Source organism: Ochotona curzoniae, unplaced genomic scaffold (genome assembly GCF_017591425.1).
Source record: "Ochotona curzoniae isolate NIBS_2020 unplaced genomic scaffold, NIBS_Ocur_1.0 scaffold_3208, whole genome shotgun sequence".
Classification (NCBI taxonomy): Eukaryota; Metazoa; Chordata; class Mammalia; order Lagomorpha; family Ochotonidae; genus Ochotona; species Ochotona curzoniae.
The window spans coordinates 516787-540273 of record NW_024467106.1 but is presented as its reverse complement, the minus strand read 5'-3'; the positions used below and the strand labels follow the sequence as shown (position 1 = coordinate 540273).

Genomic DNA, 23487 nt, shown 5'->3' with positions numbered 1-23487 from the left:
AAGGCTGTGGGTGGGGCAGCAGACTTGGCTCCCCTGGCCTCAGCCCCACCCCCACCTGTAGTCCTGGGGTGTCACGGGGTGACAGAGAGGGGAGACGCCCTCGGGGACCTGGCTCGCTCTGCCAGGCGCCGGGAGGGGCTGCGTTCCTGGCATGCCCTGTTGGGCAAGGAGGGAATCTGGGCTCTGGTGCCAGGCCGGGAGGGGCCCTGGTGGGTCTCCAGCTGCTGCAACCCTCTCTGGGTGCCGAAAATGGAGCCAGGGGTCAGCAGCCACAGCCCCCAGCCCTCCTGGGGCCCAGCTCAGTATCCACCGGGCTCCTCACTGGTGGGGTCCACTCAGGTGTCCACCGGAGCTCCTGTGCCCCCAGTGGCCATGAGCGGGACTAGCCCCACTGCCTGGGGCTGCCCAGGGCCGGGTGGTGCCTGGCTGTCCCATGGCTGGGCCTGGTGGCGCCGCTCACGCCCACTCGGCCGCCAGCCTGCTAGCCAGGGCGTCTGTGCCCATCAGGCCCCGAGGCCCCAGGCGGTCTCTGTGGTGCACGCCCCAGGCAAGCCCACCCCCGCCTGCTTGGGATCCTGCTCTCAGGCAGAGCCGAGCAGGGGATGCAGACCTGAGGGGCTCCAGCAGCTGGAGTCCCGAGCCCCACTTCCTCCACGCCGGCCCCCATGGCAGGCCCACACCCAGCCCCACGCACGCAGGCATGCACAGCTTTTCTGAGTTTATTGAAAACAAACATCTGTGCGCTATGTACAGGCCCCACGCCCAGGTGGGGGTCAGCAGAGAGCCAAGCTGGGCCGACGAGGGCGGGAGGAGGGCAGGGGCTGACCTGGCCCGCAGCACTGGCTTCTGCCAGGGCAGCTTCCTGGGCGGCCGCCTGCAGGGCAGGGCAGGGCAAGACTCCTCCCACGGGAAGACCACCAAGCCTGGGGAGGGACTGCCCCGAGTTCAGTGTCCGAGGAGCCAGTGCAGATGGCCAGGCGTCAGAGGGTCAGGGAATGCCCGGTGAGCCCACCGACCTAGGACAGTGGGCAGCACTGGGCAGGCAGGTGGGGGCTGGGTCAGACCCCAAGGCTTTAAGGCAAAGCAGGGCGAGGGTGTACGCAGCCCGGGGCTGGGCCAGCCTTTGGCACGACAGGGAAGGGCCTTGGTGACCGCCTGATGGGCGGAGGATGGCGCTGGGCTGCGGGGTGAGGTCCCCCAGCCTCCAGCTCCAGGTCCTGGCAGGTGGCACTGGGGACGGGTGGCCCTGTCCAGGCTCCTGAGGCCGATCAGCAGAGCGTGTCTGTGCTGAAGGATAGCTGAGCCTGGGGGTGGGGGGGGACAACGATGGAGGCTAGCCATGGGGAGGGCCTGGGACCCAGCCCAGGACTTCCAGGCTCCCCTGCTCACCCCGGGGGGAAGGCCGCCCAGTGCCTCTCGGTCCTGCCCTGTCCTTAGGGCTGGTCCTGTCCCCCACCCCTGTGGACAGATGCTGCCTGGCTGTCGGCACCCCCAGGGCGCTGGGGCGGCCAGCTCACCCGCTCCTCCTCGAAGCTGATGAGGCCCTCGTCCTCCGTGTCCAGGTCCTCAGGCTCATCGGCCGCCAGTGCCCGGAGCTCCGTGGGGGCTGACCGCGGCCGCAGCAGGCTGAGCAGGCGGCCCAGCGGGGACTGCAGAGCTGAGGGCGGCTCCGCCTCCTGCTGCTCCAGGCTGTCGCTCTGCTTCTTGGCGAAGTTCACGAACACCTGGGGGGCGGGTGGCATGGACAGCTGGTGGGCGGCATGGGCAGGGGGTGGGCAGCATGGACAGCCAGCGGGCAGCGGGCGGGTGACATGGACAGCCAATGGGCAGCGGGCGGGTGGCATGGACAGCCGGCGGGCAGTGGGCGGGTGGCGTGGGCAGTGGGTGAGCACAGGCAGCGGGCAGGCAGTGCAAGGGCAGTGGGCAGCACTGGCTGTTGGAGAGTGAGGGCGGTGGGTAGGCAGTGTGTAGGTGGATATGGGCCATGGGCAGCAGGTAGTGTGCTGTGGGTGGGTGGGCACAGGCAATGGTTGGGCATGGGCGGGTGGGCGCAGGCAGTGAGTGGACATGGATGGGCGGGCATGGGCAGCAGGCAGGGGGCACTCACGTTGTCCAGCGTGGTCTGACTGACCGAATAGTCCTCAATGCCCAGCACGCCCACCACCTGCTCCATCTTGCTGAACACCTGGGCCAGCGAGATGTGCTCCGACTTCAGCTGGTACTGCACCTTAGTGTGGTGCCGCTCCTGCGTGGGCAGGGGGCAGAGGTCAAAGGTGAGATGGGGTGGGGCCGGCCCCTCGCCTCCCCGGCCCGTCCTGCCCACCTTGAGCACCGCCTCCGGGAAGTTGCGGCTGAAGAATCGTACAATGTCCTTGACGTTCTGGCTGCTCTTGGCACGCACCGTGATCATGTAGCCGTCCCCAAAGCTGGCAGCACCGGGGGGGGGTGTTGCAGTGGGCACAGCCCTGCCGGCTCCTGCACCCCCGCCCTCCTGCGGGCTCCTACCCGCCACCCGGCCTCCCCCCGCGTCTGCCCCCCCGCCTCCCCCAGCGTCTGCCCCCCCAGCCTCCTGCCGGCTCCTACCCGCCCCCCGGCCTCCCCCAGCGTCTGCCCCCCCCCGCCTCCCCCAGCGTCTGCCCCCCCGCCTCCCCCAGCATCTGGCCCCCCGCCTCCCCCAGCGTCTGCCCCCCGGCCTCCTGCCGGCTCCTACCCGCCCCCCCGGCCTCCCCCGCGTCTGCCCCCCCGCCTCCCCCAGCGTCTGCCCCCCCCCCGCCCTTCCCCAGCGTCTGCTCCCCCCTCCAGCTGGCCCCCTGCCCCCCCGCGCTCACCGGTTCTTGAGGTGCTGGATGCTGCCCAGGCAGCGCAGCCGTCCGTTCACCATGATGGCCAGGCGTGTGCACAGGGCCTCACACTCCTCCATGCTGGGGGGACACACAGGGGCTGGCATGGGGAGCGCGGGGCTGGGGCCCCGGAGGGGTGGGGGTCTCACCTGTGCGAGGTCAGCACCACCGAGCGGCCCGTCTTGATGAGGTCCAGGATGAGGTTCCAGAGGAAGCGCCGGGCCTTGGGGTCCATGCCCGTGGTGGGCTCGTCCTGCAGTGGGCGGCAGGCTCAGCCTCACCCAAGCGGTGTGACCCCCAGAAGACACGGGCAGAGCAGATGGCGAGGGCTGGGCTCACCAGGAAGATGAAGGCGGGGGAGCCGATGAGGGCGATGGCGGTGGACAGCTTGCGCTTGTTGCCGCCGCTGTAGGTGCCGGCCGGCTTGTCGGCGTACTTGGTCAGCTCCAGCTTCTCCAGCGCCCAGCGCACCACCTGGCCAGCGGGGCAGTCAACCCGGGGCCCCGCAGCCACGACCCGCCAGCCACACCACACCCGCCGGGCCTCACCCGCGCCTCGTCCTTCCAGGGCACGCCGCGCAGCCTCGTGTACAGCTGCAGGTGCTCCCGCGCCGTGAGCTCATCGAAGAGCGCGTCGAACTGCGGGCAGTAGCCCACGCTCTGCTGCACCTGGAGTAGCTCCCGCAGCACGCTGGGGAAGGAGGGCGAGCTGGCAGGGGTGGCCCACACAGAACCCCACCAAGCGCAGGCCCCGCCTCCAGGGCCACCCGCCCGCCGCCCGCACCGCTGCCCACCTGTGCCCGTTGACGAAGGCCTCGCCTCCCGTGGTGCTCTCGTCCCCCGTCAGCATCTTGAAGGTGCTGGTCTTGCCCGCGCCGTTGACGCCCAGGAGGCCGAAGCACTCGCCGGGCCGGACGCCGAGGCACAGACGGTCCACGGCCAGGATACGCCCAGTCTTGCGGGACTTGTACACCTGGCGGGGACGGGGCCTGACTGGTCAGCGAGGCCCGGGCCCATCCCGCCTGCCCACGCGCTGCCCACGCCCACCTTGGTCAGGTTTTCAATCTTGACCATGTCGTTGTCGGCATCCCCCCGCAGCACACGCTGGCGTTCAGTGGCCACGTCCACGTCATCCTCCACCGGCTTGGTGGATACGGGCATGCGCCTGCAGGACAGGGCGCACAGTGGGGCCTCGTCCACCGGCTTGGTGGACACGGGCGTGAGCCTGCGGGACAGGGCGCACAGTGGGGCCTCGTCCACGGGCATGCGCCTGCAGGACAGGGTGCACAGTGGGGCCTCGTCCACCGGCTTGGTGGACACGGGCATGAGCCTGCGGGACAGGGCGCACAGTGACACCTCGTCCACCGGCTTGGTGGACACGGGCATGCGCCTGCGGGACAGGGTGCACAGTGGGGCTGCAGGACAGGGCGCACAGTGGGGCCTCGTCCACCGGCTTGGTGGACACGGGCATGTGCCTGCGGGACAGGGCACACAGTGGGGCCTCGTCCACCGGCTTGGTGCACAGTGGGGCCTCGTCCACCGGCTTGGTGGACATGGACACAGGCATGTGCCTGCAGGACAGGGTGCACAGTGGGGCCGTCCCAGCCCCGCCCGGCCTTGGGCAGTGGTGCCCGCCCGGCTCACTCACTGTGGCTGGCGTAGGAAGTTGTACTGGCACATGAGGGTCAGCAGGAAACCGACGAAGCCCTCGGCCGTCATGGCAACCAGCCCCCGCGTGACAATGTCCCACTCGAACGGTGACTTCACCTTGTCCCACTGGCCTGTGTGGGTGGACGTGGGTGTCAGGCCGCTGCCCGGGGCAGGGGGGCACAGGCAGCCGGCCTCTCGCTGGCTCACCGATCTTGGCGTAGTACTCGTTGATGTATTCATTGTAGGCCATCTCCATCAGCCCGTGGCCCAGGTTGTAGTTGGGGAAGATGAGGAAGCAGCTTTTGAGGTAACTGTTGACCACCTTCAGGTCCTGGGGGTCAGGGGTCCGGGGGTCACAGGCTCAGCCTCCATGCCAGCTGGCCCCGCCCACCCACCATGAGGCCCCGCCCACTTACCAAGGCTCTGCCCGCCCGCCCAGGCCCCGCCCACCATCCTCAGGCCCCGCCCACCATCCTCAGACCCCGCCCAGCCACTCCAGGCTCTGCCCACCACCATCCTTAGGCCCCGCCCACCCTCAGGCCCTGCCCAGCCACTCCAGGCTCTGCCCACCACCATCCTTAGGCCCCGCCCACCACCAGGCCCCGCCCAGCCGCCCAGGCCCCGCCCAGCCGCCCAGGCCCCGCCCACCTTGTCATGCTCGAAGAGCTGCAGCAGGAAGGTGGCCACGGTGGCCGTGATGCCGATGAAGAGGTTGATGACGATGAGGAATACGTAGGCAGAGCTGGGCACCTCGAACCAGAAGGAGGCAGGGTACATGATGGGTGTGATGGACCACCTGTGGACGGCAGGCAGGCGGTCAGCAGGGGGCCAGCCCGCCAGCACCCCTCCCACCAGCACCCACTCCTGCACTCACTCCTGCCAGCACCCCTCCCGCCAGCACCCACTCCTGCACTCACTCCTGCCAGCACCCCTCCCACCAGCACCCACTCCTGCACTCACTCCTGCCAGCACCCCTCCCACCAGCACCCACTCCTGCACTCACTCCTGCCAGCACCCCTCCCACCAGCACCCACTCCTGCACTCACTCCTGCCAGCACCCCTCCCGCCAGCACCCACTCCTGCACTCACTCCTGCCAGCACCCCTCCCACCAGCACCCACTCCTGCACTCACTCCTGCCAGCACCCCTCCCGCCAGCACCCACTCCTGCACTCACTCCTGCCAGCACCCCTCCCACCAGCACCCACTCCTGCACTCACTCCTGCCAGCACCCCTCCCACCAGCACCCACTCCTGCACTCACTCCTGCCAGCACCCCTCCCGCCAGCACCCACTCCTGCACTCACTCCTGCCAGCACCCCTCCCGCCAGCACCCCTCCCACCAGCACCCACTCCTGCACTCACTCCTGCCAGCACCCCTCCCACCAGCACCCACTCCTGCACTCACTCCTGCCAGCACCCCTCCCGCCAGCACCCCTCCCACCAGCACCCACTCCTGCACTCACTCCTGCCAGCACCCCTCCCGCCAGCACCCACTCCTGCCAGCACCCCTCCCGCCAGCACCCCTCCCACCAGCACCCTTCCCACCAGCACCCCTCCAGCACCCACTCCTGCCAGCACCCCTCCCGCCAGCACCCCTCCCACCAGCACCCCTCCCGCCAGCACCCCTCCCGCCAGCACCCCTCCTGCACCCACTCCTGCCAGCACCCCTCCCACCAGCACCCCTCCCACCAGCACCCCTTCAGCACCCTTCCCGCCAGCACCCCTCTCACCAGCACCCACTCCTGCCAGCACCCCTCCCACCAGCACCCCTCCCGCCAGCACCCCTCCCTCCAGCACCCCTCCCACCAGCACCCACTCTCGCCAGCACCCCTCCCACCAGCACCCCTCCCGCCAGCACCCCTCCTGCGGGCGCTGACCCATAGAGCAGGAAGAGCGAGAGCACAGCTGGGAAGTTGGTGGGCGACGTGTAGGCCGGCAGGTCGAACACGAACAGGATGATGACACAGCAGGTGGCCGGGACCAGGTAGTTGAGCTGTGCGACAGGTGGTAGGTGAGGGGCCTGGGTGGAATGGAGCCTGGGCAGCAGTGGGCGGTAAGGACAGCCAGGCAGCATCTACCCACCACCCTGTCCCACACCGCTGGCCCCACCCACCTGCCCACACCGCTGGCCCCGCCCACCTGCCCACGCCACTGGCCCCGCCCACTCACCATGTCCCACACGTAGTTGGCGAGCCAGTAGATGACCGGGTTGCAGCCGCTCACAAACTGCAGGTGCTTGGCCTTGGTGGACTTCTCTGCCACCAGGAAGACCACGAAGCTGGCTGGCACGAAGGACATGGCCACGATGATGAAGATGGCAATGACCACATCGGTGCCCTGCAGCCTGGGGGAGGCGGCACTGGGCTCAGCCCCGAGCGGCTGCAACTGCCCCGGGCGCCCCGCCCACCTCACTTACAAGTAATCCAGAGAGAGGCTGGCGCTGGTCTTGTTCATGGGGTGGTTCGTGACGGTGATGCCTGCGTGAGGAGCTGGATCAGGCCCTGCCTGCCCCTGGCCACGCGGGGAGGGAGGACGCTCCTCCCAAGGGGATGGGAGCTGGCCCTGCCCACAGGTGGTGGTGTTGCCTGCCCCTCACCCTCGCCGTAGGTCACCGAGGCACCCCCCCACTGTGGGTCACCAAGTCACCCCCCACCGCAGGCTACAGGGTTGTCCCCTCTCCCCTTCCCTGTGGGCCACCCCCTCTTCCCCATCGGTCACCCCACCCCCTCCCCATAGGGTCACCCCTGCCCCTCACCATGGGCACCCCTGCCCCTCACCATGGGCGCCCCTCCCCCTCACCATGGGCACCCCTGCCCCTCACCATGGGCACCCCTCCCTCTCACCATGGGCGCCCCTCCCCCTCACCATGGGCACCCCTGCCCCTCACCATGGGCACCCCTCCCTCTCACCATGGGCGCCCCTCCCCCTCACCATGGGCACCCCTCCCCCTCACCATGGGCACCCCTGCCCCTCACCATGGGCACCCCTCCCCCTCACCATGGGCGCCCCTGCCCCTCACCATGGGCACCCCTCCCTCTCACCATGGGCACCCCTCCCCCTCACCATGGGCGCCCCTGCCCCTCACCATGGGCGCCCCTCCCCCTCACCATGGGCACCCCTCCCTCTCACCATGGGCGCCCCTGCCCCTCACCATGGGCACCCCTCCCTCTCACCATGGGCGCCCCTGCCCCTCACCATGGGCACCCCTCCCTCTCACCATGGGCACCCCTCCCCCTCACCATGGGCGCCCCTGCCCCTCACCATGGGCGCCCCTCCCCCTCACCATGGGCGCCCCTCCCCCTCACCATGGGCACCCCTCCCCCTCACCATGGGCGCCCCTCCCCCTCACCATGGGCACCCCTGCCCCTCACCGTAGGCCGCAGGGTTGCCTTTACTCTTGGGCAGGTTGGCACGGAGAATGGCGTTGTTCAGGCTGTTGAGGTAGGTAGGCATACTGTGGTAGCCCTTGTTGTTGTAGAACACCTGGGAGGGACACGGGACATGGACGTGCGGCCCGGAGGGCGGGCTGGGCCAGGAGCCCCCACGCGCCCACCTGCACTCACCTGGGCTGCCCGGCGCACTGCGATTTTGCGCACCATGGGCGGGGCCCGCGCGCCGAACGACGCCGGGATGGACTTGAGCACGTTGCCAAAGGTGATGGCTCCGTACCTGCAGTGAGGCGGGCGGTGGGCAGCGGTGAGGTGGGTGGCGTGGGCAGCGGTGAGGTGGGCAGCGGGGTGGGCGGTGGTGGGCAGCGGTGGGCGGTGGTGGGCGGCGGTGGGCAGTGGTGGGCAGTGGTGGGCGGCAGCGCTGGGTGGCAGTGGTGGGTGGCAGTGGCAGCGGTGAGGTAGGCAGCGGTGAGGTGGGTGGCGTGGGCAGCGGTGAGGTGGGTGGCATGGGCAGCGGTGAGGTGGGCGGCGGTGAGGTGGGCGGTGGTGGGTGGTGGTGGGCAGTGGTGGGCGGCAGTGGGCGGTGGTGGGTGGCGGTGAGGTGGGTGGTGGTGGGTGGCGTGGGCAGCGGTGGGCGGTGGTGGGCGGCGGTGGGCGGCGGTGGGCGGTGGTGGGCGGCGGTGGGCGGCGGTGGGCGGTGGTGGGTGGCGGTGGGCGGTGGTGGGCGGCAGTGGGCGGTGGTGGGTGGCGGTGGGCAGCGGGCCCGCCCCCTCGTGCCCAGCCCCTCACCGGTGCAGCCGGAAGCGGTCGGAGGTGAAGAGCAGGTACTCTGAGACGTTGTGTCCCGTGATGTCTGTGAGGATGTCGCCGGTGACCGCGCGCATCTGTGGCGGGTGGCCGCCCACGCTGCTCGGGCAGGAGAAGCCGGTGCCCTGCGCAGAGCAGGTGCACCGCACGGGCTCCCGCACCAGGCGTGGCAGCGACGGCGCCGACGTCCACGGCTCTGCGGGCACGAGGCTCCATGAGCGCCCAGGGCGCACGGGGTCCCCGCGCCCCGCAGCCCGCGGTCCGACGCCGCACCTGGCCCTGCCGTGGGCGGCTGAGAGCTGTTGCGGGCCTGCAGCAGGTCCTCGTCCGGCGCGGGCGAGGGCGGCGGCGGCACGAAGTTGGAGAGCGGCAGCCCCTGCGTGAAGGACTCCAGGCACATGCTGTCGAAGAAGCGTGCGGCCAGCAGCCGTGACTCGCCGCTGCTCAGGTTCAGCAGCGGGCCCAGGGACCCGTTGGCCGGGGACTTGAGCACGCAGGTGGCGCCGATGCCCGACGGCAGCCTGAAGGTGCCCACCAGCTGCTGGGGGCTGGCGTCGGGGGACAGCCGCAGCCTGGAGCAAAAACAGCACAAGCTGGGTCCTGCCCGGCCCCCACCCAGGTAGCCCCGGCCCCTCACCTGCCGGCCCCCACACCCCCGGCTCCACTAAGGCCTTGGTGCCCGCCCGCCCGCCCACACCTTGGCACCCCGGCCTTGGCCTCACCGATACTCCCGGCGCTCCTCATTGGCGTAGGGGATGAAGTTGCCACGGGGCTGCGTGTAGTTGTGGTACTGTGAGGGGGACAGCACGAGCGGGGGCAGGTCCCCTGGAGTGGAAGCAGGAGCTGGTTGGTGCCGGCTCTGGCCAGCAGCTCTCCCAGCCCAAAACCCAAGGCTGAAACGTGGGGTGCAACTCAGGCGCCCAGAGGGGCCACGGCCGGGGGAAAGCCCTACCGATCTCGGGGACAGACAGGGCCACGGTCATGGCCACGGAGACGAAGAAGGCGGGCAGCAGGATCTGAGAGCAGAGCGCCTTGGAGTTGCGGCGGGCACAGTGGAAGCGCTTGACCAGCAGCCCGTGAAACTGGCGTGCCTTTAGCCACCAGCCCTGCAGCCTGCGGCCCTGGCCCTCCTGCAGGGGGGCGTCCGCCTCGGGCTCTGCGCAGACAGGCAGGCCTGGGCTCAGGCAGCACCCACAGCCCCGGCTTCCCCAAGGGGTCCCCCGAGCCCTGCAGCCTGCGGCCCTGGCCCTCCTGCAGGGGGGCGTCCGCCTCAGGCTCTGCGCAGACAGGCAGGCTGCCCCCGGGGCCACCCAAGCTGCCCTCAGACGCCCACCTTGCAGGCTGACGTTGTCAGGGTCCTGCGGGTTGTCGAGGAGTGGGCGGTAGTCACCGCAGACATCGGCATAGCCAGCCCCCTCGTCACCCCGCACGGAGCCCACAGAGGACGCCGAGTGCAGGGAGGCCTGGGACCGAGCCAGCTCCGCGCACTGTGCCAGGTTGCCAGCCTGGCCCTCGCCGGACGCCAGGCCCTCAGCCCCGGGCAGCACGTCCTTCCGCGACTCCTTCCCGTCTGCCGGCAGAGGAGCAGTGGGCTGAGGCCTGCTGGGACGCCAGGCTGCACCCCGCCCGCTCGGACCTCCATGGGGCCCGCGAGCTCACCAGCCTCGCTGTTCTCCAGTGACTGGTCCTCCTCCGACACCTTCAGGAACACTTCCTCCAGTGTCGTGTCCATCAGCCCGAAGCTGCTCAGGTGCAGCGACTCAAGGCTGCACTCCAGGCTCTGGGGGTTGGGGCTCAGCATGCCGTGCCTGCTCCCACCTTCCCCGCCCCCAGCTGAGCCCCACCCCACCTCCCCTGTCCCCGTCCCCACCCCTGGCTGCGCCCGCTCCCACCTTCCCTGTCCCCACCCCTGGCTGAGCCCATCTCCTCTGCTCCGGCTGTGCCCGCTCCCACCTCCCCAGCACCCGCCCCGGCTGCCTGTTCGGTACCTTCCCTGCCCTGCCCGGTACCTGGAAGAGGCGCTCGAAGGCCCCCTTCTTGGTGGCCTCGCTGGGCAGCATGTAGGAGAGCTCAGTGCTGGTGTCCGACACCAGCAGGCAGGAGGCCACGTGCTTGCGGATGAAGCGAGACACCAGCGGCTCCGAGCAGTTGCTCAGCGGGGCTCGGCCGGAGGGGCTGGAGGCCAGTCCTGGCTCTGGGAGGGAAGGGGACAGCGGGGACTCACTGGGGGCAGGAGACCCGACAGGTCCAGGCGGGGCAGGAGGAGACGGAGAGAGAGGTTGGCCGCGGCCCCACGGTGGGGACACGGGTGGCCCCTCCTGGAGGGGTCCCAGGGCAGAGTGGCCTCAGCACAGACCTTGGGGACCCCCAGGCTCGGCAGGCCGCTTAACCAGCGTGAGGCGGTACCCGTCGCCGTAGGCGCCCTTGAGGAAGAGCGGGGACCCACAGCACTTGAGCTTCCCGTGGGAGATGATGGCGATGCGGTCACCCAGCAGGTCGGCCTCGTCCATGTGGTGAGTGGACAGCAAGATGGTGCGGCCTGCGGGGCGGGGTGGTCAGCGAGGCCTGCAGGCCAGGCCGGCGTCTCCGGGCGGCCCCCACTCACCAGGCTTGTACTTCAAGATGAGGTCCCAGATGGCACGCCGGGCGTAGGGGTCCACGCCGGCCGTGGGCTCGTCCAGGATGACGGCCCGGGAGCCACCCACGAAGGCAATGGCCACGGAGAGCTTGCGCTTGGTGCCACCCGACAGCGTCTGCACCAGCGAGTGCCGCTTGTTGGACAGCTCCAGGTCTTCGATCATCCTGCACACGGGCAGCGGGCCGTGAGGCCGAGGGCACAGCGGAATCCGGACCAAACCAGGCCCAAGCAGCACAGAGCCCCGCCCACCAGCCCCAGCCCCACCCACCAGCCCCACCTGGCTGCAAGCCCCGCCCACCAGCCACAGGCCCCACCCACCAGCCCCACCTGGCTGCAAGCCCCGCCCACCAGCCCCATCTGGCTGCAAGCCCCACCCACCAGCCCAGCTGGCTGCAACCCCCGCCCACCCACCACAGGCCCGCCCCGAGCCCCGCCCACTTGTCCATCTCCTTGCGGATCTCGGCCTGCGCCATGCTCTTGAGCCGTGAATAGAACCACAAGTGCTCCTCCACCGTGAGGCGGTCGAACAGCACGTTGTGCTGCGGGCACATGCCCAGGTTCTTGCGGATCTCGTCCATCTCCGTGCGGATGTCGTGCCCGTAGATGGTGGCCGAGCCCGACGTGGGCGGGAACAGGCCGGTCAGGATGGACCTTGGAGGCAGAGGAGGGATCGGTCACCCAGCCGGGGCCCTGCGGACACGCCTGACCCCTCGCCCCGCTGGGCACTCACATGGTGGTGGTCTTGCCGGCCCCGTTGTGGCCCAGGAAGGAGACCACCTGGTTCTCGTACAGGTTCAGGCTCAGCTTGTTGAGCGCCAGCTTCTTGTCATTCTTGTAGACCTTGGTCAGCCTGTCCACGCACACCACCAGCGGCAGGTGGCCGGGCTCCTCCTCCATGCCTCGGGTCTCCTCTGCGGGGGGAGCTGGTCAGCAGGCTCGTGGGGACTGCCGGGCCCACCCCGGCCTACACCGGACTCCCTGCCTCACCGAAGCGCCGGCTCTCCATGGCACAGGCCTGGTCCTCCTCCATGACGCTGAGGCGGGGGGCCCGGGCCCACGGCCAGCTCCACTCCCAAGCCTCGGTCCGCCCACTGCCCAGCCAGTAAGACTTCTGCAGTGGGAAGTACCAGGGCCGGGGCAGCCCATACATGCCTGGGGGTGAGAGGGAGGGCAGGCTGACCCGGGGCCAGCCGAGTGCCCGGCCCCTGGCCGGCTGGCTGGGCCCGCCTCCCCTGCCCCTCCAGGGCCGGCGGGTACCTGGGTGCACCGCCTCAATGTACCAAGTGAGCACGCCGTACACCAGGGCGTCCACCATCAGCATGGTGACGGCCAGCAGCAGGTTGAAGTCGTCTCCTTCCACGGGGGACTGGCTGAACGTGTGCCACTGGATGCCCACGCCGGCCACCTCGTAGAGCGCGAAGTACTTGGAGCCCAGGCCGAAGGCCGTGGTGGACATCAGGGACTGGGTGGGAGCAGCGCAGGGTCAGCGGGCAGCACGTGCCCACCTCCCGCCCGGCCCTGCCGCCCGCCCGCCCGCTCACCGCGATGCACTTCTCGAAGGCGGTGATTTTATCGTGGGCCACCTCCTCCCGGATGGCCACATACATGTAGGGCACGTAGCTGAGGAAGTAGATGATACCGCCACAGGCCGAGGCTAGCTTGGCCTTGGAGTACAGCACAGACACCAGGAAACTGGGAGACAGCGGGTCGGCCGTCCTGCACCTGCCAGGAACCCTGCGGAGGGCAGCTCCACCCACCCCAGCCCAGCCCCGGGCCTGGGCACTCCACGGCTGAGCAGGAGCCCAGCAACAGCCCTGGGCTCACCCCTGGGCGCTCCACTACCCCGCCCGAGCCCAGCAACAGCCCTGGGCACTCCATGGCCGCCCCTGAGCCCAGCAACAGCCCTGGGCTCACCCCTGGGTGCTCCACGGCCTCTCTATGGCCCTGCCCCCAGGCTCATCCTGACCCCACCCCCTGGCCCGCCCCTCACGCGCTCCTGCTCACCAGAACATGATGGTGGCCACGGCGTAGACAGCCAGGAAGAGCCAGATGATGAGCACGTGGCTGTGCAGCAGCACCTGGCCGTACTTGAGGATGGCTGTGAGCGCCGTCACCGAGATGGACAGCTGCACGAAGCCGGTGATGAACCAAGCTACCCAGTGCACCGCGTTGTTCAAGCCCATGGTCTTCATTACCTGCGGGCAGGGCTCCGGGTAGGCCCACTGCCCTGCCCTGCCCAGGCTCCGCCCCACTGCCCAGGCCCCTGCCCTGCCCAGGCCCCTGCCCTGCCCAGGCCCCCTGCCCTGCCCAGGCCCCCTGCCCTGCCCAGGCTCCGCCCCACTGCCCAGGCTCTGCCCCACTGCCCAGGCCCCCGCCCTGCCCAGGCTCTGCCCCACTGCCCAGGCTCCGCCCCACTGCCCAGGCTCCGCCCCACTGCCCAGGCTCCGCCCCACTGCCCAGGCCCCCCGCCCTGCCCAGGCCCCCCGCCCTGCCCAGGCCCCCTGCCCTGCCCAGGCTCCGCCCCACTGCCCAGGCTCCGCCCCACTGCCCAGGCCCCCTGCCCTGCCAGGCTCCGCCCCACTGCCCAGGCTCCGCCCCACTGCCCAGGCCCCCTGCCCTGCCAGGCTCCGCCCCACTGCCCAGGCCCCCTGCCCTGCCAGGCTCCGCCCCACTGCCCAGGCTCCGCCCCACTGCCCAGGCTCCGCCCCACTGCCCAGGCCCCCTGCCCTGCCCAGGCTCCGCCCCACTGCCCAGGCTCCGCCCCACTGCCCAGGCCCCTTGCCCTGCCCAGGCTCCGCCCCACTGCCCAGGCCCCCCGCCCTGCCCAGGCTCCGCCCCACTGCCCAGGCTCCGCCCCACTGCCCAGGCTCCGCCCCACTGCCCAGGCCCCACCTCCTTGAGCCGCTGCTCCTTTTCAGCCACGATGTGCTGGATGGTCATGGCCACCGAGTAGACCCAGGAGATGACCATACAGAGCGGCATCATGTGCTCAATGACAAACAGGAAGCTGCAGGGGGACAGCGTGAGTGGGGGACAGCGTGAGTGGGGACAGCATGAGTGGGGGACAGTGTGAGTGGGGGACAGTGTGAGTGGGGACAGTGTGAGTGGGGACAGCATGAGGGGGGAACAGCGTGAGTGGGGGACAGCGTGAGTGGGGACAGCATGAGGGGGGACAGTGTGAGTGGGGACAGCGTGAGTGGGGACAGCGTGAGTGGGGGACAGTGTGAGTGGGGACAGCATGAGGGGGGACAGCGTGAGGGGGGACAGTGTGAGTGGGGAACAGCGTGAGTGGGGACAGCGTGAGTGGGGACAGCGTGAGTGGGGGACAGTGTGCGGGGGGACAGCGTGAGTGGGGACAGCGTGAGTGGGGGACAGTGTGCGGGGGGACAGCGTGAGTGGGGACAGCATGAGTGGGGACAGCGTGAGTGGGGAACAGCGTGAGTGGGGACAGCGTGAGTGGGGACAGCGTGAGTGGGAACAGCGTGAGTGGGGGACAGCATGAGGGGGGACAGCATGAGTGGGGACAGCGTGAGTGGGGAACAGCGTGAGTGGGGACAGCGTGAGTGGGGACAGTGTGCGGGGGGACAGCGTGAGGGGGGACAGCATGAGGGGGGACAGCGTGAGTGGGGAACAGCGTGAGTGGGGACAGCGTGAGTGGGGACAGCGTGAGTGGGGGACAGTGTGAGTGGGGACAGCATGAGGGGGGACAGCATGAGGGGGGACAGCGTGAGTGGGGAACAGCGTGAGTGGGGACAGCGTGAGTGGGGACAGCATGAGGGGGGAACAGCGTGAGTGGGGACAGCGTGAGTGGGGACAGCATGAGGGGGACAGCATGAGGGGGGACAGCGTGAGTGGGGAACAGCGTGAGTGGGGACAGCGTGAGTGGGGACAGCGTGAGTGGGGACAGCGTGAGTGGGGGACAGCGTGAGGGGGGACAGCGTGGGGGGGCAGCGTGAGGGGGGACAGCGTGAGGGGGGGACAGCGTGAGTGGGGGACAGCGGGAGGGGGGGCAGCGTGAGTGGGGGACAGCGTGAGGGGGGGACAGCGTGAGGGGGGACAGCGTGAGGGGGGGACAGCGTGAGGGGGGACAGCGTGAGGGGGGACAGCGTGAGTGGGGACAGCGTGAGGGGGGGACAGCGTGAGTGGGGACAGCGTGAGGGGGGGACAGCGTGAGCGGGGACAGCATGAGGGGGGACAGTGTGCGGGGGGACAGCGTGAGGGGGGACAGCGTGAGTGGGGGACAGCGTGAGGGGGGGACAGCGTGAGTGGGGGACAGCGTGAGGGGGGGACAGCGTGAGTGGGGGACAGCGTGAGGGGGGGCAGCGTGAGTGGGGGACAGCGTGAGGGGGGACAGCGTGAGGGGGGGCAGCGTGAGGGGGGACAGTGTGAGTGGGGGACAGCGTGAGGGGGGACAGCGTGAGGGGGGAGAGTGTGAGGGGGCGTCCCCGGGCCTGCCCCGCCCCCACCCAGCCCAACACTCACTCATCACGCGTGTAGCAGGGGTACGGGAACACCTGCACGTAGCTGCCCGGCTCCACCACGTCGTGGCCCACAAACGTGTTGATGATGGCGCGTTCCATCATGTCTGTGGAGGGCAGGGTGGCCATCAGCACCTGGTCCCCCAAGGCGGCACTGGCCCCGCCCCCAGGCAGCACTGGCCCCGCCCCCAGGCAGCGCTGGCCCCGCCCCCAGACAGGGCTGGCCCCGCCCCCAGGCAGCCCTGGCCACACCCCAGTGACCACACCCCACTAGTGGGCCCTGGCCCCACCCCCATTGCCACGGAGTGGGCTGCCCACCCTGGATCCAGACGAAGCCGTAGAGGAAGTAGAAGCGGCCTCCCGTGTTGGGGCCCGGGCGCCAATAGGCCCGGCGGATCTCGTTGGTTTTCTCTGTGAAGCTAGAATTCTGGCGGATCTTGTAGTGGACATGGGGGGGAAGAGAGCCATCCTTCCGGGTCTGAAAGATGACACCTGGGGACAGAAACACACACACGGTGGGAAGGGGCAGGAGGGAGCCACATCCGAGCCTGGCGCCCGTGCCAGGGGAGCCATGTCCGTGCCAAGGGAGCCACGTCCGTGCAAGGCGCCTGTGCCAAGGGAGCCACGTCCGTGCTGGGCGCCCGTGCCAAGAGATGAGAGGGGGACTCACTGGCAAACACTGTGACGTTGTCCTGGTAGGCTTGGTTGAGCGTGTAGTTTACGATGCTCTCCTCATCTGGAAAGCCCTTGAAGATGTCCACACTCACCTGCAAGGGAAGGAAATCAGTGCAGCCTGGGCGCCAGTGGGGCCTGTGGGGTGCAGGGGAGGGTGCCGGCTGAGGAGGAGGTGCAGGGGAGGGTGCCGGCTGAGGAGGAGGTGCAGGGGAGGGTGCCGGCTGAGGAGGAGGTGCAGGGGAGGGTGCCGGCTGAGGAGGAGGTGCAGGGGAGGGTGCCGGCTGAGGAGGAGGTGCAGGGGAGGGTGCCGGCTGAGGAGGAGGTGCAGGGGAGGGTGCCGGCTGAGGAGGAGGTGCAGGGGAGGGTGCCGGCTGAGGAGGAGGTGCAGGGGAGGGTGCCGGCTGAGGAGGAGGTGCAGGGGAGGGTGCCGGCTGAGGAGGAGGTGCAGGGGAGGGTGCCGGCTGAGGAGGAGGTGCAGGGGAGGGTGCCGGCTGAGGAGGAGGTGCAGGGGAGGGTGCCGGCTGAGGAGGAGGTGCAGGGGGAGGGTGCCGGCTGAGGAGGAGGTGCAGGGGGAGGGTGGTGGCTGAGGAGGAGGTGCAGGGGGAGGGTGCCGGCTGAGGAGGAGGTGCAGGGGAGGGTGCAGGCTGAGGAGGAGGTGCAGGGGAGGGTGCAGGCTGAGGAGGAGGTGCAGGGGGAGGGTGGTGGCTGAGGAGGAGGTGCAGGGGAGGGTGCAGGCTGAGGAGGAGGTGCAGGGGTCGGGTGGTGGCTGAGGAGGAGGTGCAGGGGAGGGTGCAGGCTGAGGAGGAGGTGCAGGGGAGGGTGCAGGCTGAGGAGGAGGTGCAGGGGAGGGTGCAGGCTGAGGAGGAGGTGCAGGGGGAGGGTGCAGGCTGAGGAGGAGGTGCAGGGGAGGGTGCCGGCTGAGGAGGAGGTGCAGGGGGAGGGTGCCGGCTGAGGAGGAGGTGCAGGGGGAGGGTGCCGGCTGAGGAGGAGGTGCAGGGGGAGGGTGATGGCTGAGGAGGAGGTGCAGGGGGAGGGTGCTGGTTGATTAGGGGGTGCAAGGGGAGGGATGCTGGCTGGGCAGCAGGTGCCAGCGGGGCCACCTTGGACATGAACTGGATCCAGCCGCAGGCCGCGTTGTCAATAGTGTCCAGCTGCTGTAGGAGGGCAGAGCCGTTGGGCAGCGAGAAGTTGTCATGCCGCAGGGCAGGAGGCAGCTGGTCCAGCGACAGGTTCATGGCCTCGGGCCGCAGTCGCAGTTCCGCCACATACTGCAGGGGCAGAGGGAGCAGGTGCTGGCTCCAGGGGCCGCAGCATGCCCCTGCCGCTGCCCTTCCCTGCCCGGCTCGCCCCACACCTGCTGCAGCCAGTGCAGGTGCTGCTGTAGCCGGCCCTGCTCCAGGAAGCTGCGGATCTCAGCTGAGGTGTTGAGCCAGACCTGTGCGTAGTGCGTCACATTGCCCACCAGAGCAAACGTCTCGTTGGCCTGCGGAGGCGGAGAGCGTGGCCATGAGACCAAGGACCCCGGCTCCCAGCCCCTCTGGTGAGCAGCGAGCCCCTCGCACAGCCCCCGGCCTCGCCCTGCCTCCCCTGGGGCACCCTGCCAGCACAGGGCCTGCTCTCACCAACTCCCCATTTGGGCCCAGCTCTGGCCCCAGCACCAGCACCGCCCCACCCAGGGTGGGAGCCTGTAGGGAGCAGGGCAGCCGCACCTTGAGGATGACACGGTCGGCCTCGGAGCCGGCCGGCGCATACAGGATCTTGGGGTTACTGGTCATGAGGTGCACCAGAAGGCCCAGGTTCCGCTGCTCCTTGCTGGTGAACCCCAGTGAGCTCATGTTGCCTCTGCGTAGTGCCTCGGGCTCGATGGTGCTGGGGCAGGGGCAGAGGGGTGAGGGGCAGGGCTGGGCACCCCCTGCCAGCTCCTATCCCCCAGCCCAGGCCCGGCAGCGAGCAGTACCGGTTATTGCCACAGAGGATGGGCTGCAGCCCGGCCCAGAGCTGAACGAAGGCCGAGCACTGGCCTTGGAGAGCGTCCGTGGTGGCCGGGGCTGCGGCGGCCGGCGTGCCCTCCTCGGCTGTGGCGTTGGCGCCTGGCCCTGTGCCGTTGGCTGCCCCGCCAGGGCTGCTGGAGGGTGAGGCTGATGCGCGGCCAGCACAGGCACCCTGGGGAAGCAGCAGGGCCAGCGCCGACAGCACGTCCACGTCCTGCAGGGCTTTCTGGGCGTCCAGCAGATCCCCGAGCAGCGCCTGCAGCCTCTGCGGGGACGGCACCGGCTGCTGGGGGTCCGAGCCATTGGGAGCAGCCAGGCCCAGCTGGGGGTGGGGGGAGGACAGGTCACGATGTGGCCCACAGCCCGGCAGGCCCACTGGTCAGCTGCCAGGCAGGGCCTCACCTGCTGGGCGATCTTGGCTAGGTCCAGCTGGCTCCGGAGCTCGGCGGCCAGCCCGGAGAAGCGGCGAGCACGCGCCACCGCCTGCCCACTGCACACGGTGTCCCGGTAGCCCTGCAGTGTTGCCTGCTGGTTCGCGGGCAGCACCAGGAGGCGGCCCAGCTCCCCAGAACACGTGAGCCTCTCCAGCAGAGCAGGGGCCAGCAACAGTTCCTGTAGCAGGGCCAGGGGACAGCTGGGGCCACAGCAGAGGGCCAGGCCCACCGACCTTGCGTCCAGGCCTGACCCACCCTGCAGCCAGGATGAGGAAGGGGCCGTGCATACTGCTCCCTTGCTCCCTTCTGGCCATGACCTCCCCCAGGACGCAGCCCCCCACCCAAGCCAGCGACAGCCCCCCTCACCTCCATCCGGAACAGGGGGCTGCCTCCCAGGCGGCTCCAGGGCTCCCGAGCCCCAGGGAAGGCCGATTCCGCACCCAGGGCAGGCCGAGGGCCTAACAGCAGGCGGCGGACCTGCCATGAGGGGGTGTCCAGCTCAGCAGCGCCCAGACCCCCTCCCTCCAGCCTGCAGTGGCAGCCGGTGAGCGGGGCTGTGTCAGGGGGCATGGCCAGGGTGGGTGGGGAGAGGGTTACACATCGGGGTGTGGCCAGGAAGGGTACCCAGCAGGTAGGGGGCTCAGCCACTGGTGCCTGGCAGGCAGGGGCGGTGGCCAGGCCCAAGGTGCTGCTTCCAGGCTGCAGACACGCCCCCTCACCTCCGGCGGGTCCACCCGGGCAGCCAGCAGGGCCTGGACCGTGCTGTTGGGCAGCGACAGGTTCTGCACCAGGAAGTGTGAGAGTTCCCTCGGGTCCCTGGCCACCGAGGCCAGCGCGAAGCTGGAAGCTGGACAGGCAGAAGGACGGCACTGAGGGGCCAGCTCCCCCCTCCGGGGGCACAGACGGGCCTGCGCCCTGCGGCGGACATGGGAGTGGACCAGGGTCACGGCCCAGCGCTCTCCACCCAGACACACCTGCAGATCTGTCCGAGTCGCTCTCCCAGGCACCCTGGCCGGCACCGAGGGCCTCCAGGCGCTCACGCAGGGCCTCCAGCTCCGAGCCCAGGCTGGGCCGCGCTGGGTCAAACAGGTCGCTGTCCTCCACCACGCGGCTGAGGCGCTCCAGCAGCTGGGTCACCCTGTTCCGGCATAGGTGTCACACGGGCAGACGGGGAGGCGGGGAGCAGGCAGTGGGCAACTGCCGGGGGCAGGGCGGGCACTCACGTGGAGTTGGCATACTGCAGGAAGCCAAACTCATCCCGCTGGCCGTCTGGGCACAGTGACTGCATGACAGGCAGGATGCCAGCCGAGGTCAGGGGCGCAGCCGAGTAGAAGGCTGGTGGGCAGGGGTGTGGGGAGCGGAGTCAGTCGGTCCGGGGTCAGGGTCAGAGAGGGCTGGCCCCCGGAGCCACAGCCCAGGAGCCGTAAGCACCGACCCAGCAGGTAGAGGTCAAAGGACCAGCACCTCCCACACACACCAGCCCCTAAGGATCCCTCTCCCCTCAGCCAGGGCAAGGCCAAGGCGCCTGGCACTCGGGTCAGCCCTGGACAGTGACCTCCGACCCCGGCCAGCCGGTCAGCAGGGTGAGTACAGAGGCCAGGACGCACAGGCTTATGAGCTGAGCAAGCAGCCGGCCCCACAGACACCCTCACGGCCCCCACCCCGGGGAGAGCGAGGGAGGCTGTGAGCGCGAGCGGGGACGGCCGACGGGCCGGCGAGGGGGCAATGCTCACTTACACACTGCATGCAGACCGACCGGCGGGCGACCATGCGGGGAAGGGACAGAACAGGGGAGCCCGGTGAGTGCCGGCAGCGGGCCCGGGGGCCTGGGGCGGGCGCCCGCCGACCCTCACCTTCCTTCACAGAGATGGTGGGCTTCTTCTGCCGCAGCCCCAGCAGGATGAAGAAGAGGACGAGGGGGATGAAGAGCTCGAAGGCCAGCACCCACTGCAGAGCACCGGCGGTGAGGGCCGACGGGCAGGCACGCACCTCTGCCCGCCACCCCAGCACAGCCCGGGCACGGACCACCGGTGGTACCCAGCCTCACCGGCTGTTAGCCCAGCCCAGGCTCTGCTGGCCACCCCGGATGCCCAAGGTGAGCTGGCTGGGAGGGCACGGGCACCACGCGCGTGCCCAGCCGACTTCCCCTTCAAGGTTAGCCCGCTCGACTCCCAGCTGACCACACACCTGCCTAGCCGCCACCCTCCACCCTGCAGGAGTGCAAAGACACCCCATCTCCCAGCTGCCTGACAGAACTCACACCTAGAGGCACCCTGGCCTGCTAGGGCCCCAGCTCCCTGCCCCCTGGCCCCACGCCACAAGCCCAAGGCTCTACCTCCTGGGGCAGGGTGCCCCCCCTGCACTTTCCCCTCAGGGTCACCCTGGGCGACCCAGAGCTCCAGGAGGCTGAGGGAGACGCCCTCTGGGGGTCCTGCAACCCAGGCCCAGGGAGACCCCTGCCTGGCCAGGCCCTGCCCCACCACCAGCCCCCAACCCCACCATCAGGTCCCGCCCCCCAGGTGTCCCTCACTCGGCCCCGCCCCCACCAGCAGCCCCGCCCCCACCATCAGGTCCCGCCCCCCAGGTGTCCCTCACTCGGCCCCGCCCCCACACCAGCCCCGCCCCCACCACCAGCCCCGCCCCCCAGGTGTCCCTCTCCCTCCTTGGCCGCCTGGCAGACACTGGGCACTGTTTACTGGGCCCTGACAATGGGGCTCTGTGGCCGGGAACACACGCCCAGCCCGTGCCAGCCTCCACCCCCTCCCCAAGCTGAGACGCAGCCCAGAGACAGCCCAGCAGGCACTGTGGGCACGGTGCTGGGCATAGGTGGCAGCAGGCAGGAGGGGTCACGCCCAGCTGCCAGCCCTGCCGCCACCCGGGCACCTGGGCTGCAGTAGCCACAGCAACAGGCCAGGGCTGCCTCCCCTCTCGCCATGGCAACGGCCACACCCGCTGCCCGGAGGAGGGAGGCATCTGGTTACAGGCGGATGCCTCAGGTCGGGCAGCACCTGGGGCCCCACACGGGTGCCTCGGGTAACCCAGCACAGTCATGCCCGACCTGCCCGCTGACGCTTCCGCCTGAGTGCCCACTCTGGGCCACAGCCACTCCCTGCACCTCCTCCGTGCCCTGGCCAGGGGGCAGACAGGCCTGCTCATCGGTGCCTAGCCAGGGGCGGTGGTGACGGCTGGGTCCCTGGCCCTACGAGGGACACTAAAGCATCCAGGGCTCGGGAGGGGACAGCAGGCACGGTGCGTGTGGGCCAAGCCTCCAGCCGTCCAGCTCTGAAGCCAAGACCCTGCCCAGGAAGGGGTGCAGCCAGTGATAGGGGGAGGACCCCACCCCATGGGGGCAGACCTTCGCACCCTTAGCGGCCACAGGTGAAGGCCCTGCCTGGGGCCTCTCTGGCCAGGGAGGCCATCCCGAGGACAGAGCAGCGGGCAGTTCCTTGCCAGGCGCCCACAGGCCCCTGCGCCTAATCGGAGCCTTGGGGGTCACCTCAGCTGCCTCTGCTTCCCTGGACTCATAGCAGGGTGCACTGCCCCCTCAGCCACAGAGCCCCAGGCACTCCGGGCAGGGACTGTGCTGCAGCCTGGGCCAGGTGCCTGGGGACACTGTCCATCCTGGCTGCCCACAGCCTTCGGTGCCAGGTGGTCCCCTCCAGGCCCCTCTCTGAGTGGGATGCAGGCTGCAGCCCCTGCACCCTAGGGGTCCCAGGGCCAGGCCGGGCGGGAGGGCGCCTCCCCCACATCCCCCTGCGGGCACTGCCCTGCAAAACATCAAGGGGTTGGTGCCCTGGGCCCAGGCGCGTTCCTGCCCTTCCTGAAGGAAGGCCCACAGCCGGGGGACCGCAGCACCCAGCCCAGGCAGGCAGGGCCTCTCCCACCACCTCTCAGGTCACCTGGTGTCCGAGACACGGCCCAGCCCCCAGCGGAGCCCTGGCAGGGAGTGGCTGGCACAGCGCCGCGGCCTGGGGGCGACCCGGGCCCTGCGCACCCAGGGGCGCCCGAGCTGCCCCAAGGGCCATCGCAGCGACAGCCTGGGGCGCCTGGGAGGAGGGGACCGCGGGGTGCCGGAGGTCACCTCGGTCAGGCCCCGGGCAGAGGGCAGCAGGAGACAGGGATGCGCCCCCCGCCCCCGCCCCGGGCCGGCCCCCCGGTCCCCGCCCGCCGGCCGCCCCGGAGGGCGCGCTGCGGAGGACGGCGGGCGCGTGACTCAGCCCCGCACGCGAGCCCCCTCCCCCGCGCCGCACGTGTCGGGGCGCGCGGCCCCTCACCGGGCTCCGCCGCTTGAGCGTCACGTTCTTCCAGAGCAGCAGCTGCAGCTGGTGCAGGAAGCCCATGGCGGGCCGCGCTCGGGCCCCTCAGCGCCGGGCCCCGCCGCCAGCCGCGCCGCTCGGCATCGCCCGCGCAGGGGAGCGCGCTCGGCGACGGGCACCGGCGCGCCTGGCTCCGCCCCGGCGGCCCGGCCCGCGCCCCGCGCCCGCGCCCCGCGCCCCGCGCCCGCCCGCGCTTAAAGGCGCCGCGCCCGGCTGCGGCTGCGGGCACCGTGCCGAGGGACCCCGCGCCGCCCCGGCCCGCCCCCGGCG

At 70.5% G+C, this 23487-nt stretch overlaps 1 protein-coding gene across 2 annotated transcripts; it reads right to left on the bottom strand.

Moving 5' to 3' along the window:
- Positions 1-705: 705 nt before the first annotated feature.
- Positions 706-23241, bottom strand: ABCA2 (ATP binding cassette subfamily A member 2). Of its 2 annotated transcripts, XM_040962975.1 has the most exons (49): positions 23176-23241; positions 20755-20848; positions 20639-20641; positions 20125-20236; positions 19876-20039; positions 19621-19748; positions 19268-19378; positions 18870-19079; positions 18434-18789; positions 18186-18345; positions 17831-17959; positions 17577-17744; positions 16472-16568; positions 16120-16293; positions 15806-15908; positions 14216-14330; positions 13328-13518; positions 12865-13015; positions 12581-12785; positions 12311-12475; positions 12054-12234; positions 11762-11974; positions 11291-11487; positions 11042-11224; positions 10695-10879; positions 10345-10465; positions 10019-10255; positions 9638-9841; positions 9408-9510; positions 8959-9257; positions 8668-8881; positions 8053-8158; positions 7861-7972; positions 6906-6966; positions 6659-6833; positions 6367-6482; positions 5138-5285; positions 4697-4820; positions 4488-4620; positions 3887-4004; positions 3634-3812; positions 3389-3530; positions 3180-3314; positions 2990-3093; positions 2829-2921; positions 2324-2426; positions 2108-2245; positions 1518-1724; positions 706-1304 (listed from the first exon to the last, which is right to left on the bottom strand). In XM_040962975.1, the coding sequence occupies exons 1-49, from the start codon at positions 23239-23241 to the stop codon at positions 1269-1271; spliced, it is 7269 nt and encodes a 2422-aa protein (XP_040818909.1). In that variant the 3' UTR covers positions 706-1268. The 2 variants fall into 2 exon arrangements, with proteins under 2 accessions (XP_040818909.1, XP_040818908.1); XM_040962974.1 differs by lacking the exon at positions 20639-20641.
- Between the last annotated feature and the right edge of the window lie 246 nt (positions 23242-23487).